At 36.7% G+C, this 17,644-nt stretch overlaps 1 protein-coding gene and 1 long non-coding RNA gene across 2 annotated transcripts; both read left to right on the plus strand.

The window, feature by feature from the left end:
• Positions 1-1,742: 1,742 nt before the first annotated feature.
• On the plus strand, positions 1,743-4,103 carry LOC138910199 (putative F-box protein At5g38390). The gene is made up of 3 exons (XM_070201423.1): positions 1,743-1,850; positions 3,301-3,425; positions 3,659-4,103. Exons 1-3 carry the CDS (start codon positions 1,743-1,745, stop codon positions 4,101-4,103), a joined length of 678 nt encoding a protein of 225 aa, XP_070057524.1.
• Positions 4,104-4,826: 723 nt separating this feature from the next.
• LOC138910666 (uncharacterized) lies at positions 4,827-10,193 on the plus strand. The gene is made up of 2 exons (XR_011415813.1): positions 4,827-4,977; positions 9,726-10,193. It is a non-coding gene; the product is annotated as an uncharacterized lncRNA (long non-coding RNA).
• Positions 10,194-17,644: the final 7,451 nt, after the last annotated feature.

A 17,644-nucleotide genomic window follows, 5' to 3' on the forward strand; every position in this document is an offset into this window, starting at 1 on the left:
GCAATGCTAATTCGTCTCAGACCGATAAATTATCATGAATATTCCCCGTTGCAATTAGTTTTGGGTCATGAACCTAATATATCCCATCTAAGAATTCTTGGATGCATTGTATATGTGCATGTAGCATCGCCATATCGCACCAAGATGGGTCCTCAAAGAAGGTTAGGAATATATATTGGGTTTGAATCTCCCTCTATTATTCGCTACCTTGAAATATTAACGGGAGATTTGTTCACTACTCGATTTGGAGATTGTCGATTCGATGAGGCATTTCCCCAAAATTAGGGGGAGAAATTGGTAAAACCAAACGTGAAATTTTGTGAAAAAAATACATCATTGTCCTATAAAGTCGAGCATCATACGTTCACTTTGTTTTTTGAAATCTGATATTGAGAAATCGTTATCTTCACTGAAATATGTTTCAATATAATATTCAGACTTGGAAGCAAGATCTTCACCCGGCTTCATCTTGATCCACGTGCCTCTATTTGTGAAAAAGAGGTGCAAAAGATTATCCATTTGGAGAAAATAGCAAATCAAATACCAGATGCATTTTCGGATATAAAAAGGATAACGAAATCACATATCCCTGCAGAGAATGTTCCAATCTGTATTGATGTCCCTATTGGACAATCTTCTAATGTCATAGCTAATGAGTCAAAAGCATGCCTAAAACGTGACAGACCATTGGGTTCTAAGGATCGAAATCCTAGAAAAAAAGAAAATAAATAATCAAGATGACACTACGAAAGAGTCTCATAAAGAAACCCATGATTTAACCAATCATGAGATTCATGAGGATATCGATGAGCCTGAGACTCAAGAAAATAAGGAACTATCAATAAATCCAATCGATATTGAGACAAATTTGAATCGATTGAATATAGTGATAGATTATGTATTTGCATACAATGTTGTATCTAGCATTATGCAAGATAATGAGGATCTTGAACCTCAATCTGTTGGAAAATGTCGACAAAGACGTGATTGGCCAAAATGGCAAGAACCAATCCAATATGAGTTGGATTCACTTGCAAAATATGAAGTTTTTAGGCATGTAATCCAAACACCTAATGGTGTTAAGCGTATTGGCTATAAATGAGTCTTTGTACGTAAAAAGAATGAGAAAAATGAGGTACAAAGATATAAGGCACGCCTTGTTACACAAGGATTTTCACAAAGGCCTGACGTCGATTATGAAGTTCTCTTGTTATGGTTGCCATAATGTTCTGTTATCTCATTAGTTTAGTTGTCCATGAAAAGCTTGATATGCATTTAATGGATGTGGTTACAACCTTTCTTTACGACTCACTCGATAATGAGATATATATGAAGATTCCCTAGGGATTTAAAATGCCTGACGCACATAATTCAAAGTTCAGAGAAATATTTTCAATCAAATTGCAAAGATCTTTGTATGGTCTAAAGCAATCAGGAAGAATATGGTATAACCGCCTTAGTGAATATTTATTAAAGGAAGGTTATATAAATGATGCCATTTGTCCATGTGTTTTTATAAAGAAAACAACGAGTTTGTTGTACTTGCCGTATATGTTAATGACATAAACCTTATTGGAACTCCTACAGAACTCCAAAAGGCAATTGATTATTTAAAGAAGAAATTCGAGATGAAAGATCTCGGAAAGATAAAATTATGTCTCGTTTTGCAAATTGAACATTTGGCAAATAGGATTTTTGTTCATCAATCTGCCTACATAGAAAAGGTATTGAAACGGTTTTACATGGATGGAGCACATCCATTAAGTACTCCGATGGTTGTTCGATCACTTGATATGAAAAAGGACTCATTCCGACCTCAAGAAAAGAATGAAGAGCTTCTTGGTCCTGAAGTACCATATCTTAGAGCAATTGGTGCACTAATGTTTCTTGCTAACACTACAAGGCCTGACATAACTTTTTCAGTTAATATCTTAGCAAGATATAGCTCTGCTCCTACAAGGAGACATTGGAATAAAATCAAACACATATTGCGGTATCTAAAAGGGACTACCGATATGGGCTTTATGGCAATGATTGCAGTTCCGATCTTGTTGGTTATGCCGATGCTGAGTATTTATCTGACCCACACAAGGCTCGATCTCAAACAGGCTATGTGTTTACATGTAGAGGTACTGGAATATCTTAGCGATCGACTAAGCAATCAATCGTGGCTACTTTATCTAATCATGCTGAGATAATTACTATTCATGAAGGAAGTCGAGAATGTGTATGGTTAAGGTCTCTAATACACCTTATTCGAGACAAGTGTGGTTTGAAGTGTGACAAACAACTCATAATTTTGTATGAAGATAATGCAACATGCATAGCTTAATTGAAGGGAGAATTCATAAAAGGAGATAGAACAAAGCACATTTCACCAAAGTTATTTTTCACACATGATCTTCAAAAGAATGGTGATATCAGTGTGCAACAGATCCGTTCAAGTGATAATATGACTGATTTATGTCAACCTTCAAGAAACTAGTGTACAAGATTGGGATGCGAAGACTCAAGGATATGAATCGATGCTCTCATCAGGGAGAGTTAATATGCGGTGTACTCTTTTTCCCTTACAAGGTTTTGTCCCATTGAGTTTTTCTTGCAAGGTTTTTAATGAGGCAACCAAAAAGCGTATTTCTAAACATGTGTACTCTTTTTCCTTCACTAGGATTTTTTTTTCCTAATAAGGTTTTAACGAGACACATTATCAATGGATATCCAAGGGGGAGTGTTATAAGAAATATCAAATTATGATGGATGTGTACTCTTCTTCCATGATCTTCATCTCAAATGCTTAATGACATATTCAATGATATATTTTCTATGTTTAATGACATATTCAATGACATATATTTTTCACTTTTCATGCCTATATAAAAGCCTTGTAATAGATAGGAAAATATACACAATTGAATAAAAAATAAGAATCTCTTCTCTCTTTCTCCATATATCTCTTAGCTTGTTTTTCCTTGTTCCATATTGTTACTTTGAGTTATATTTTATAACAGCGTTAAAATTATGGGTTCAAATCGCATTATTGTTGAAGTTTTAGTGAGTTTTCACATACTCTCTCTCTCTATATATATATATATATTTTTTTTTTTTTTTACTTTTCCTTATATATTTATACCGTGTCGAAATCACTGAGTTCAATTGAAGGCTACATCTGCTCCTGGGATGACATATCTCTTTTGTCAGCTTTAGTTGAAATTGTGGGTTGATTCTGTTATTCTTTTGTGATCATTCATGGAGAGAATGGATTGGTTTGGTAAAACTGCTTTTGTTGTCTATTTTTTGTAGTGTCAGAAGGGAGTCTGCACTGCAGACGGTGGCATTAGTCAGTTACCTGATGAAATTCTGGTATATATTCTCTCTTTCCTTGCTGTTAAGGAAGCAGCTGAGACAAGTGTCCTCTCAAGGCGGTGGTAAGGTTGTGGACATGTATTCCTCGGCTTGATTTTGATGCTACCAAAGCCTTGGATGAAGTAGCCTCGCAACCCAAGCTACGGAAAAGGCATATGAAGAAGTACCTGAGATGGGTCAACCGTACTTTGCAAATGTGTAAAGGACAAAGACTGGACCAATTCCGGGTTAATTTTGATTTAAACAAATTCGCGCAGTGTGAGCTTGACAGATGGCTTGAATTTGCCTTTTATAGGGAAGTTGAAAGACTAGAGTTAGACCTATTAAAGGGTGGAGAGGACATTCGGGATTTTGATTACTGTTATACTTTTCCGGAGCGACTCCTTGGTCTCAGTGGCTCTTCTTCAGGCCTACCTCATTCTAATAACTTCCAAACATTCCCACTTCTAAGTCAGAATTTCAAGTCTGTAAAAGTGTTGCTATTGAAATCTGTAAATGTTACGGGCGAAGTTCTTGAGTTTTTTCTACACAATTGTCCGTTTCTTGAACAAATGGTAGTTCATGGATCAGGAACATTGGTAAATTTGGAAGTTGTTGGTCCGTTCCTCAAGTTGAGACACTTGGAGATATGGTACTGCTTCAATGTAGAATCACTTAAAATTTGTGATACAAATCTTATAACTCTTGGGACTTCATCCGGAAAGAAATTACTGCTTAAGAATGTTCCGATGCTGAGGTAGACATTTTGGGTTGGCCCTACACCCATATTTTGGATGACATATCCTCTCGTCTTTGCTGTGTTCTCTCTCAGCTGGAGGTCCTCACAATACATGCTTCTCATTCTTTGGTTAGTGAACAGAATTTACCTATCTACCTTTGTGTTTATGGAAAAGAGATCTGGCAGACTATTCCAGTTTGTGTTTTGTGGATCTTATGAAAGGAATGGAACAGTAAATGTTTTGATGAATTAGCTCTCCTTATAAACAAACTAAATTATATGTGCTTACAGCAGTTAGCCTTTCGTGCAAATTGAAGAATGTGCATGAAATAGAGAATATGTTAGAGATTATTAATTATCTAAAGGCTTAGCTGCTCAGTATGTTACTTTTGTATTTCAGCACTATCTCTGTGCTATTTTGCAGTAACAACCGTTTTACCTTACCTATAAAAAAAAATATATATGCTCCATCCGTTTCAATTTATGTGAACCTATTTCTTTTTTAGTCCGTGTCAAAAAGAATGACCCCTTTCCTTATTTGGAAACAATTTACCTTTATGTAATGATTTATTACCACACAATATATATGTGCCTCATTTTACACCACAAGTTCAAAAATATTCATTTTTTTCTTAAACTCTGTGCCCAGTCAAATGGGTTCACATAAATTGAAACGGAGGGAGTATAATTTTGTCTATCTACCTCTGTATTGCTAGCACTAACTGGTGCCTTCTCTGTAGTTATTTTTGCAGGGAAATTTGGAGCATTACAATTTTCCTGAACTTACTAAGCTCAAGAAATTTGTCTTAACTATATTCGGACGAAAAGACCAGAGTCTCTTAGGTTACACGTCTATCATAAGGGCTGCTCTGCAGTTGGAAGAATTTGAATTACAGGTAGGTATAAAGTTTTGAGCTCTTTTTCCTCTTTTGCTGGTATATGGTTTGATTTAATCGTTTTAGCAATTTTGGTTTAAGGAGTTATTGATGCTTGTTCTCTTTTTCTAAAATATTATTGATGCTTGTTCTTGAGTATCTTACTTATTTAAGTTGTTGAGCATGAGTTGAAACAATTGCGACGAGCTGAGTTATTGATGCTTGTTCTTGAGTATCTTACTTCCCCCCCCCCCCAAAGCGATGAAACGGTCGCTTTTTACAACTCTGTTTGTTACCATGCCAAAGAAAGTCAAACTTGTCAAGTCTCTTGGAATTGAAAAAAGGAAGGGGAAATAAAGCCATGGTATGGGTAGGTAGAGCATCCAACTCAATTGATGCATTTTTTGACCAAAACCCATATCCTTCCATAATGAAAGCAACTATCCCATTATATATTATCATATTTGCACAGTTACTTAATAGTCAATGAAGTGGGAGGAGAACCATGATGTTTGTGGTGACTTTAATGTCACCAGATTCATTTCAGAAAAAAGGAATTGTAGGAGTAAAACAAGGGGTATGGTGGAATTTTCTGATTTCATTGAAGACATGAACTTAATTGATCTACGATTAGATGATGGTAGCTTCACTTGGTTTAAAGGGGATAATCAAGACACGACTTCTAGAATTGATAGGTTCTTGATTTCTGAGGAGTGGGATGATAGTTTTAGTAATATAAAACAGATTCCACTGCAAAGACTAACATCTGATCACATTCTAGTAGCTCTACAGGGGGGACTTGGAACATGAACAAAAACTATTTTAAATTTGAGAATTGGTGGCTAGGAACAACTGGTTTCAATGACAGAGTCAAAGAATGGTGGAGTTCTTTCAATTTTTCAGGCAGGCCTGACTTTATACTGGCCTGTAAATTAAAAGCTCTCAAATCAAAACTCAAGGAGTGGAGCAGAAGTGAGACAGGGAATTTGGGATATCAAAGGAAGAAATTGTTAAGTCAAATGGCAGAACTGGATGAGGTGCTTGGAGACAGAATTTTAACGGAGGAAGAAACTATCAAGAAGGCAGCACTATTCATGGAGTATGAGGAGTTGATAAAAAATGAGGAAATCTCATGGAGACAAAAACCTAGGGCCCTATGGTTGAAAGAAGGTGACAAGAACACTAAGTTTTTTCACAAAGTAGTAAATGCACATAAAAGATTCAACAATATTGACCAACTGATGATACGTGGAGAATTAACAGAGGAGCCATCTAGAATAGAAGAAGAAATTATTGATTATTATCAGAAGTTGTACAAAGAAACTACTCAATGGAGACTTGCATGCCACTATGATAATTGCCCAGTTTTAACTGAGGAGGATAAGGAAGCTCTACAGGGTAACTTTGAAGAGAATGAAGTGCTAAGGTGCTTGAAGCTATGTGCAATAGATAAAGCTCCTGGCCCAGATGGTTTTACTATGGGGTTCTTCATCAAATGTTTGGAGATAGTGAAGTATGACATCATGAATGCTTTTCAAAACTTTTATGACAAAGAAGATTTTGAAAGAAGCTTCAATGCAACATTTATTGCTCTTATTCCAAAGAAGAAATGTGCTAAGGAACTAAGGGATTTCAGGCCTATCAGCTTGATAGGTAGCATTTACAAATTATTTTTCAAAGTTTTGGCACATAGACTAAAAAGGATAATTTCGCAATTGGTGGACTATCAACAAATGGCTTTCATTAAAGGTAGACAGATCATGGATATTGTAATGGTAGCCAATGAAGCAGTTGATTCTAGGTTGAAACAAAAGAAATCTGGTATCTTGTGCAAACTTGATATTGAAAAGGCTTATGACCATGTTAATTGGAATTTCCTCTTGAGCCTGCTAGAAAGAATGATTTTTGGCTAGAAATGGATAAATTGGATTAAATTCTGCATGTCAACAGCCAGATTTTCAGTTCTTATAAATGGCTCCCCAACGGGTTTTTTTTCAAAGCAGAAAGGGGACTAAGGCAAGGTGTCCTTTATCACCTTTTTTGTTTGTGATTGCTATGGAAGGTCTTAACAATATGATTAAAACAACCAATCAGTATGGGAGGATAAAAGGTTTTGATGTAGCTAGATGGGGCAATGATAGTTTAGAAGTGACTCATTTACAATATGGTGATGATACCCTCATATTCTGTGATGCTGAAGAAGATCAACTGAAATACCTTAGGGTGATTTTTGTTCTTTTTGAAGGAATCTATGGTTTGCATATCAACTGGAGGAAGAGTTTTCTTTACCCTATCAATGAAGTCACAAACATGGATATCTTATCAAAACAATCATCCCACTCAATAGGAAAGAGAAATATCTCCTTGCGAGATGCAGCAGAAGAATTTGCACTTTTAGCCCACGTGTATCAGCCGCCTACCAAAGGAGGGTCAATGAGTTGCAATTCAATGTGAAATCCAAGAAATCGATCATTCCTGGGGAGATACAATGATTATGCTTCCTTTCAGAAGCATATCTAGTGAAAGTAAATCCCCACAAATAGTCCATGGGCCATCATGAAGTCCTCTGGTTGCAGTTAAATTGAGCCACAAATCCATCTTTTGACTTGTTATTTGGTGCATAAACTCCAGACAAAACAAAAGTGAAGTTCGATAAAATGATTTCTTAGGAGTGCATCTTCCTAGAGCTCTTCAGTAATGTGTTTCAATTGCTTTCTTGAATTTTATTTTTGATCGGAATGATTTGCTTTATTGAATATTATTTGAAAAGAGAAGAAAAGAAGCAGAGTTGGTTTTTATGGGACATGGGTTAACATACAAGAAATCAAAGTAGATGCAATGGACGCTCAAATTCTGAACATCCTTGGGGCAGTTGAAGGTTTATTGCATGTTTAGTTGTTTCCCAGCTTCCTCCAATATCACTTTCTTGACCCATACCTTTTTCCTCGCGTATTTACTTAATTGCTGATCATAGGCTGCTTGTAACTCCTCTTTAATTATAGTTGTCACTATTTAGATCTCAACTAAAGTTTAGCCAGGACCTGCAAGGTTGGTTGAAGAAGCTTGTGCTTCCAGTCTTCTTTTCTTTCTTTTTGAAATTTTATGTTGGGTAGCTTCAAACAAAGGGGTAAGATCTTTTAAGATTGTTTTTAGACTGAGAAAATGAGTTTACATTGGTCAATAGGGCAGTTGGTGCATTCAATGTTGGAGAAAATCTTTATATTTTTGCGCTTGTGCACATGTATTTAAACAAGTTTACATTTATTTATACATCTACAATGTATATATGTATGACAGTGGTTCTTTCCATTTTCTATTGGGGTGAGGGGAATAAGTATGGGAAGAGGAGATACTGTACTGACAACTGTCTAGACATAGTTGTCGTCTAAATTTGCTTCCAGCGACTCAGCACTTCCAAGTTTTTGATATTGAAGAAACAAGGTTTATATTTGAGGAGGAACAAGTATATTAGCAAAGCAGAATGCTAAGGAGTTCAATGATGCTAAACCCAAAAAAATTGAAGCTTTCCATCAAATAGAACATGTGAACAGCTACAAAACTTCCCTAGTCCATTGACTCTTTCATGTTGGTTATTTTGTTTGAAGAAATTTGAGATGGAAATCCACATGTTAACGGTGTTGTTGCTTTCCTTGATCAAAACTAGCAGAAGATATGATATTTAATAGTCTTCAGGACATTTATCTTTCTAAGTTATAAATGTTGGGAGAAGCAACAAAAGGTGCTTTCCTACAGAAGGAAAATACACTTATGTGATGCCAAGGTAGCGTTTAACCTTTCTCGGCCTTTTGGTTAAGATCAAGTGTGTGTTGAACCAAGTTACTGGTGAATTTGTACGAATAGTTAAAAAAGGTCAGCAAGTCTGGCAAGTAGCTCAAATTTCTAATATGACAAGTCACTGGTGTTTTCTTTTGTTACCTATTTTTTATGGCTTGTTTGAATAAAGATTTTCTTACGGGGAGTCTAGATCACGGATAACTAGTAATGGTGATTGAATAATGTTGACTTCTAGATATATTACATGGTAACCGGAATTGTTTCATTCGGTCAAACAAGGGTATCAGGTTTAAGTCCCATATATGATATGGCCATATTGGTGTTGTTCCTTACTTCCTGTAGATTGTTGTTCTCATGTGAGTGTTAATCTAAATATATGATCACTACCACCAAAAGATAAAGGCAGCAGTCATGTAGGAACTTTTGTATTTGGTTCATCATGTAGTGATACTTGAGATATATGGAATACGTCTCTAACCCTTTGTCAAAAAGAGGGATGATAAGTGGTAGAGATATCAGAGTATACATGGTAAAGTTTCCAACGAGGAAGATAGTGAGAGCATGCCGAACTTTTAGTGCCATTCTGGGTGACTTTGGGACACAATTAACCTGACTTGTGGTGATGTTTGTTTTACAGAAGTACACAGAGCAGGCCAGTTTACATCATGAAGGAATATAAAAGTAGAGACATGTAGTTCCTAGTAGGCCTATGAGAACTAAAGAAACGACATGAGCAACTGCCAAAATCATGTTTCATTTGTCATCTGCCTCTAATCTATTACTCATAGTTCTGGACCTGTCTTTCACCCTGCTGTTTACATACGTTATGCAAGTGAAAGTCATTTTATTTATTGAGTTACTGTAATATCAACTATTCACGGATGCATATACTTTCTTTACCTTAGTGAGTTTTTCTTCTCATTTTCATGTACTTTTGTTATTTGAGTTTTACAACTGTTCTATTTATATGGCAGTTGATGCTGTCATGTCCCTTCCGATCAAACAGAGAGTGTAATAAAGCCACAAAATGTCCACTGCATCACCTCAAAGTGGTCAGGTTGTGCGGTTATTATAGTGGTGTAGTTCATCTTGAACTCGTGAGGTACTTTCTGGAAAATGCTATTGCACTCGAGAAAATCATCATCGATCCTGGGAATCCAATGTATTCTCGCGTCCCTTTGGAACTTGAGAAGCAGCAAACTGCAAGAAATCTTGCTAAGCTCCAGCTTGAAGATGAAGTACTTCCAGATATTGAGTTGGTGATACTGTAAAATATATGTTAATTATGAAAATAATAATGTTATTTTTCACTTATTAAGGCCTTCCCATTTAAAGTTGTGCTAATAGGGGAGATTTGGTTCAGTATTCTGATCCTACAAGGGGATAATATAATGTACGTGATTTAATTTTATAATTATTTAGCTTTCTCATTTTCTGAATAATGGAACCATTCTCTCAGGGAAGAAATAATATTTTCTTAAAAGTAATCAATAGTACCTATAAGCAGTGGCAGAGCTACAGTGATGGAAGGGTAGTCTTCGATAGAAATTGTGTGATGTATATTGGTCAAATATTATTATTTATGTTAACAGATCTTAAACACTCTTGACACAATTGAGGTGTGCAGCCCAGCGGTGAATGGTGTTCAAAATGACTTTGAGGTCCGAGGTTCATTTCTGTCTTTAACATCCGCCTCCTTTTTTGAGAAAAGAAAACAAAGACATCTTTCGAAGACCTTTTTCTGTTTATCGACATTTGCAGCCAAGTGTAGAAACTTTTTCAATATTTACTTGTAAGATGGTCTTAAATTGTTCAGAGGTGGTGTAGTAATCCATTGCGAGAGAATGCTTTAGAGGAAGATAATGAAGGCCAAGGAAAACTTTGAGCTAGCAGGATATGGCTATGAAGAACTGCTGAATCTGAAATACTTCTCTATCAAAAAGCTCTATCATAGATTGAGAGGGGACTTTCCCAAAGTTGAGAGAAATGAATCTGTGGTCGTCAAAGCTCCTCCAAGCTTTCATCACTACAATGAGTATCTTGTTCTCTCTTTTATATTAGTGAGTTACTCATTTGTAGGTCAATTGACCATAAAATATTTCCTTTTAATATATTTCATTTTATCTTCTTTAAAAAAAGGATCGTCTTTAGATAGTTACTCGCATACTTAAATTTTATCACTGGATGGAACATAAGCAGTATTTGAACAGGAGCAGTAGGAGAAGATGGTATATTTGCAAGAAAAGTTGTTTTGGTTAAAGTGTAATTATTGAAACTTAGGAAGAGCAGGGGAGTTATCTTTTTCAGTATTTTTATTTTTTAACACAATAACATGTGTCACGAGGTATACAACAAACAACAACAACAACAACAACCCCGGTATAATCTTACTAGTGGAGTTTGGGGAGAGTAGTTTGTACGCAGACTTTACCCCTACCCTAAAATAAAGAGGCTGTTTCTGATAGACCCTCGGTTCCCTCCCTCCAAGAACTCCCCAACTTGCTATTGAGGTGACTCGAACTCACATGTGACATATGTTGAGGTTTTTGTTATTTAAGATGAAATAGTCTTAAAATGAGGGTGAATGAGAAATGGAAGGAAAATAAAATTTTTGAGTAAAATTTTAAGTTTCCCCCTCTTGACAATGAGACATTGTCCTATATTGGAAGAGGAAAAGATTTTTGGTGGGTATATATATAATTGCTTTTCTTGTAGCTCTTAAAGAGTTAAGAAGAAAGCAAGCTTCGCGCCGTCGTCGTCGTCGCTCGCTCGGCTTCGGCACCAAATTTATTTGTTAATAGTAAATATTAATGTAAGATTATCCGCATTTGTAACAGATATGTTCCAATCCGTGTATTGACCACCAGCTGCAATAGCAGCCGCCTAATGCTCTTCCCACTATGGCCAAGTGCTTGCTCCACAAACAAGCTAGTACATGCTCCACCATGGAGGGTGGATGGTCGTTCATCTTCAAAGCTGACTGCTATAAATATGTGCAGCAGCTGTTGAAGAAAGATATACAAACAAAACTGAAAACGCTCAACTTTGGCTATACATTGCACTCCTTCCTCTCAGCATTTCCATACGATTTTCTGAGTATCTACTCATTTGTTCTGCATTGTTTTAACTTCAAACAAAGCAACTGTAAGTGTGATTTGCTACCGAACATTGTGTTCGCTGAAACACTGGGGTTTGAAGTACCGCTACACCAGTGTGTGATTCGTTCTATCCTGGGAGGAAATAATCCATAACCTTGGGTACTTGGAGGGGATTAAATTTCTTAAGGAAACAATGTAAATTCAGTGGGCTCGAATTAATTACTGTTTCATTACGATAACTTATATTTTCCAGAATTATTATTTACAAATACAACAATATTGGCGGGACTAACAACCTTAAGGAATTTAATATTTATTTCTGTATTTGTGTTATTCTTATTATTCTGCAAACTAAAACCTTTGTGGTTTTGTGTACTCCCATTTTAGAGAGTAAAGCCTTCGTGGTGTTTTGTTGGAGATTAAAATCTACGTGATTTTTACTCCAGTCTGAAAACGTTTGTTTGTGTCATTCTTTTACAGAAAAAAAAAAATGACGACTGAAAGTGAAAACCAAGTTGTTCCGACGGTGACTGCTAACGCATCGACAAGCCGAACACCGGCGTTGGCACCGGCAGAAAAATCCGAAAAATTTTTCGGGATTGATTTCAAGCGCTGGCAGCAGAAGATGTTCTTCTACTTAACTACGTTATGTCTACAGAAGTTCATCAAGGAAGATGTTCCTGATCTGCCAGATAAAACTCCAGAGAATGAACGCTTTCTCGTGATTGAAGCGTGGAAGCATTCTGATTTTTTATGCAAGAATTATATTCTTAGCGGACTGGATGATAATCTGTATAATGTATACAGTGGCGTGGAGACGTCAAAAGAATTGTGGAATGCGCTTGAAAATAAATATAAAACTGAAGATGCCGGGATGAAGAAATTCGTTGTCGCAAAGTTTTTGGACTACAAAATGGTAGATGGCAAGTCTGTTATTACCCAAGTCAAGGAATTGCAAGTGATTATTCATGATCTACTTGTTGAAGGTCTTGTCATCAATGAAGCATTCCAAGTAGCAGCAATGATTGAGAAGTTGCCTCCGTTGTGGAAGGACTTCAAAAATTATTTAAAACACAAACGAAAGGAAATGTCCCTTGAAGATATCATTGTTCGGTTGAGAATCGAAGAGGACAATAAAGCTGCTGAAAGGAGAAGCCGTGGAAATTCAACAATAATGGGAGCAAATATTGTTGAAGATAACAAAAAGAGGAAGAAGGCTTCTGTTCAGAAATACAACCCAAGCAAGAAGCGGTTCAGTGGAAACTGCTACAACTGTGGAAAAATCGGACACAACTCTACGGAGTGTCGTGCTCCGAAGAAAGATAAGAAAAGGGGTCAAGCAAACATGGTAGTAAAGCATGATGATGTTGATAACTTGTGTGCCATACTTTCTGAATGTAACTTGGTGAAAAATCCTAAACAGTGGTGGTTTGATTCTGGAGCCACTCGCCATGTTTGTGCAGTTAGAGAGGCCTTTGCTACTTATGCTCCTGCTGGACCCGGAGAGACAGTTTATATGGGAAATGCTTCAACAGCAAAAGTTGAAGGATATGGGAAGATATTTCTGAAAATGACTTCTGGCAAGGTCATGACTTTGAACAATGCCCTTCATGTTCCCGAAATGAGAAAGAATTTAGTCTCTACTGGACTTCTTGTTAAGCACGGTTTTAAGTGCGTTTTTGTGTCCGACAAGGTTGTCATAAGTAAGAATGAAATATTTGTAGGAAAAAGTTACCTTACCGAGGGTCTTTTCAATCTGAATGTAATGGTTGTGGAAAACAATAATAATATTTCAGCTTCTTCTTACTTACTTGAGTCAAATGATTTATGGCATGTACGCTTGGGTCATGTCAATTATAAAACCTTGCGGAAAATAATTAACTTGGAAGTACTGCCTAAGTTTGAATGCGAAAAATCAAAATGTCAAACATGTGTGGAATCTAAGTATGTTAAACATCCTTATAAGTCAGTTGAAAGGAATTCAAATCCTTTAGACTTAATTCACACAGATATTTGTGACATGAAGTCAATACCATCTCGCGGTGGAAAGAAGTATTTCATAACTTTTATTGACGATGGTACTCGATATTGCTATGTTTACTTACTGAATAGTAAAGATGAAGCAATAGACGCATTCAGGCAATACAAAAATGAAGTTGAAACGCAACTTAACAAGAAAGTAAAAATGATAAGAAGTGATAGGGGTGGTGAATATGAATCTCCTTTTGAAGAAATATGTTTAGAATATGGAATTATTCATCAAACAACAGCCCCTTACACGCCCCAATCTAATGGGATTGCGGAAAGAAAGAATCGCACATTAAAGGAGATGATGAATGCGTTGTTGATAAGTTCTGGTTTGCCACAGAACTTGTGGGGGGAAGCCATTCTTACGGCTAATCGAATATTAAATCGAGTGCCCCATAGCAAAACACAATCCATTCCATATGAAAAATGGAAAGGAAGGAAGCCCAACTTGAATTATTTTAAAGTGTGGGGGTGTTTGGCAAAAGTGCAAGTTCCTAAACCCAAAAGGGTAAAGATAGGACCGAAAATCGTTGATTGTGTTTTCATAGGATATGCGACAAATAGTAAAGCATATCGATTTCTGATTCATAAATCAGAAAATCCCGACATTCATAATAATACGGTTATAGAATCAGATAATGTTGAGTTCTTTGAAAATATATATCCATATAAAAAGGAATGTGAGTCGTTTGGTGAAGGATCTAAACGACCTCGGGAAGAAACAAAAGAAAGTACATGTAATCAGGAGGATCCAAGACGTAGTAAACGTCAAAGAACATCTACTTCATTTGGACCAGATTTTGTGACTTTCTTATTGGAGAATGAGCCTCAAACATTTAAAGAAGCTATGACTTCTTCGGAATCATTATTTTGGAAAGAGGCAGTCAATAGTGAAATAGAATCCATATTGATCAACCATACATGAGAATTGGTTGATCTTCCTCCTGGAAATAAACCTTTGGGTTCTAAATGGATTTTTAAGAGAAAAATAAAAAATGATGGCACTATTGATAAATTCAAGGCAAGACTCGTAGTCAAAGGGTATAGACAACGAGAAGGTCTAGACTACTTTGATACATACTCTCCAGTTACAAGAATTACGTCCATACGGATGTTAGTAGCATTAGCTGCAGTGTATGGTCTTGAAATTTATCAAATGGATGTTAAGACGGCATTCTTAAATGGAGAGTTGGAGAAAGAAATTTACATGGAACAACCTGAAGGGTTTGTGATTCTAGGTAAAGAAAAGAAGGTATGTAGACTTGTTAAGTCTCTTTACGGACTAAAACAAGCACCCAAACAATGGCATGCGAAATTTGACCAAACAATGTTGTCAAATGGTTTTAAGATAAATGAATGTGATAAATGTGTGTACATTAAAAATGTTCCAAATCACATAGTCATTGTTTGCCTATATGTGGATGATATGCTGATAATGAGTAATGACATTGCCAACATAAATGCTACTAAGCGTATGCTCAATAGCAAGTTTGATATGAAAGACTTGGGAGTTGCTGATTTAATTCTGGGAATTAAGATCCATAAGACTCCTCAAGGTCTGGCATTATCACAATCTCATTATATTAAGACAGTACTTGAAAAATTCAAGCACTTGGGCTTTAAAGTTGCAAAGACTCCAATTGACGTGAATCTTGCATTAGCAAAGAATAAAGGCCAAAGCATATCACAATTGGATTATGCTCGTGTGTTGGGATGCTTAATGTATATCATAAATTGTACACGACCAGATATAGCTTGTGCTATAAGTAAACTGAGTCGATATACGAGCAATCCAGGCCAATCTCATTGGATGGCAATGAAACGAGTTTTGGGATATTTAGAACATACCCAGAACTTTGACTTGCACTACAGTTAATTCCCTGCGGTTATTGAGAGATACTGTGATGCAAATTGGATCACCGGTTCAACTGATTCTAAGTCCACTAGTGGATATGTATTCACTATTGGTGGAGGAGCGGTATCTTGGAAGTCGTCCAAACAAACATGTATTGCCCGCTCTACAATGGAGGCTGAATTCATAGCCTTAGATAAAGCCGGTGAAGAAGCTGAATGGCTCCGAAATTTCTTGGAAGACATTCCATTTTGGCCCAAACCGTTGGCACCAATATGCATACATTGTGATAGTCAAGCGGCAATTGGAAGGGCTGGGAGCGTTATGTATAACGGTAAATCTCGTCATATACGACGAAGACATAAAACCGTTAGGCAATTACTCTCTAGAGGAATTATCACGATTGACTATGTAAAGTCAAGTGATAATGTGTCGGATCCACTTACAAAAGGCCTAACTAGAGAGGTAGTTGAGAAATCATCAAGGGGAATGGGGCTATGGCCGAGAACAAGTCATTGTGGCGGTAACTCTACCTAGAAGACTGGAGATCCCAAGATCTAGGTTCAAGGAGATCAAACAAAGTCATTAATGACGGTTCAACATTGTCAAATAAAATTTTAGTCCGTTCTCGTGATGAGACAATGTTCAGTACCAAGGATAAAGCATTAAGGCTTTTTAATGATTTCTAAATTTGATACGGGGTATATCAAATAGTGTATCTACAGGATGACACGTTTAGGAATCACCTATGTAAGTGTGAAGTGTTAGCCGCTTCAAGGAGAACTTTGTAAGGCCAATTCTCTACGCACTTATGAAACCAGGCGGTGTTCATGGCTGAAACGAACACAACAATGAGAACCAAAGACGGTTAAGGGTTGATTGTGTGACTTATGGTTGTCTAGGTATACACCAAAGATCGACGGTTCAAAGATATCAAATCTACCGATTGACCGAGTATATCCAACATAAGTTCACTACGGAAAGTTCAAAGGGAAACCTACTTATCCAGATGCGATTAATCCTTGCTTGCAAATCACACAGTTTTTCCATGCATACTTCCGTGATATAGCCATTCCCCATTCATGTGGGGGATTGTTGAAGTTTTTGTTATTTAAGATGAAATAGTCTTAAAATGAGGGTGAATGGGAAATGGAGGGAAAATAAAATTTTTGAGTAAAATTTTAAGTTTCCCCCTCTTGACAATGAGACATTGTCCCATATTGGAAGAAGAAAAGATTTTTGGTGGGTATATATATAATTGCTCTTCTTGTAGCTTTTAAAGAGTTAAGAAGAAAGCAAGCCTCGCGCCGTCGTCGTCGTCGCTCGCTCGGCTCGGCTTCGGCTTCGGCTTCGGCTTCGGATTCGGTCAAATGATTGATTGATTAATTTTTTGGATCTAATTTATTTGTTAATAGTAAATATTAACGTAAGATTATCCGCATTTGTAATGGATATGTTCCAATCCGTGTATTGACCACCAACTGCAATAGCAGCCGCCTAATGCTCTTCCCACCATGGCCAAGTGCTTGCTCCACAAACAAGCTAGTGCATGCTCCACCATGGAGGGTGGAGGGTCGTTCATCTTCAAAGCTGACTGCTATAAATATGTGCAACAACTGTTGAAGAAAGATATACAAACAAAACTGAAAACGCTCAACTTTGGCTATACATTGCACTCCTTCCTCTCAGCATTTCCATACGATTTTCTGAGTAACTACTCCTTTGTTCTGCATTGTTTTAACTTCAAACAAAGCAACTGTAAGTGTGATTTGCAATCGAACTTTGTGTTCGCTGAAACACTGGGGTTTGAAGTACCGCTACACCAGTGTGTGATTCGTTCTATCCTGGGAGGAAATAATCCATAACCTTGGGTACTTGGAGGGGATTAAATTCCTTAAGGAAACACTGTGAATTC

Source organism: Nicotiana tomentosiformis, chromosome 4 (assembly GCF_000390325.3).
Source record: "Nicotiana tomentosiformis chromosome 4, ASM39032v3, whole genome shotgun sequence".
Lineage (NCBI taxonomy): Eukaryota > Viridiplantae > Streptophyta > Magnoliopsida > Solanales > Solanaceae > Nicotiana > Nicotiana tomentosiformis.

What these genes read in the sequence shown, in the direction of transcription:
- LOC138910199 (XM_070201423.1), top strand. Translation starts at nt 1,743, where the DNA reads ATGGATGGAGCACATCCATTAAGTACTCCGATGGTTGTTCGATCACTT. An exon ending in AAGAGCTTCTTGGTCCTGAA is followed by an intron (nt 1,851 to 3,300) that starts GTACCATATCTT and finishes TATTTTTTGTAG; the next exon opens with TGTCAGAAGGGAGTCTGCAC. An exon ending in AGTGTCCTCTCAAGGCGGTG is followed by an intron (nt 3,426 to 3,658) that starts GTAAGGTTGTGG and finishes TGCCTTTTATAG; the next exon opens with GGAAGTTGAAAGACTAGAGT.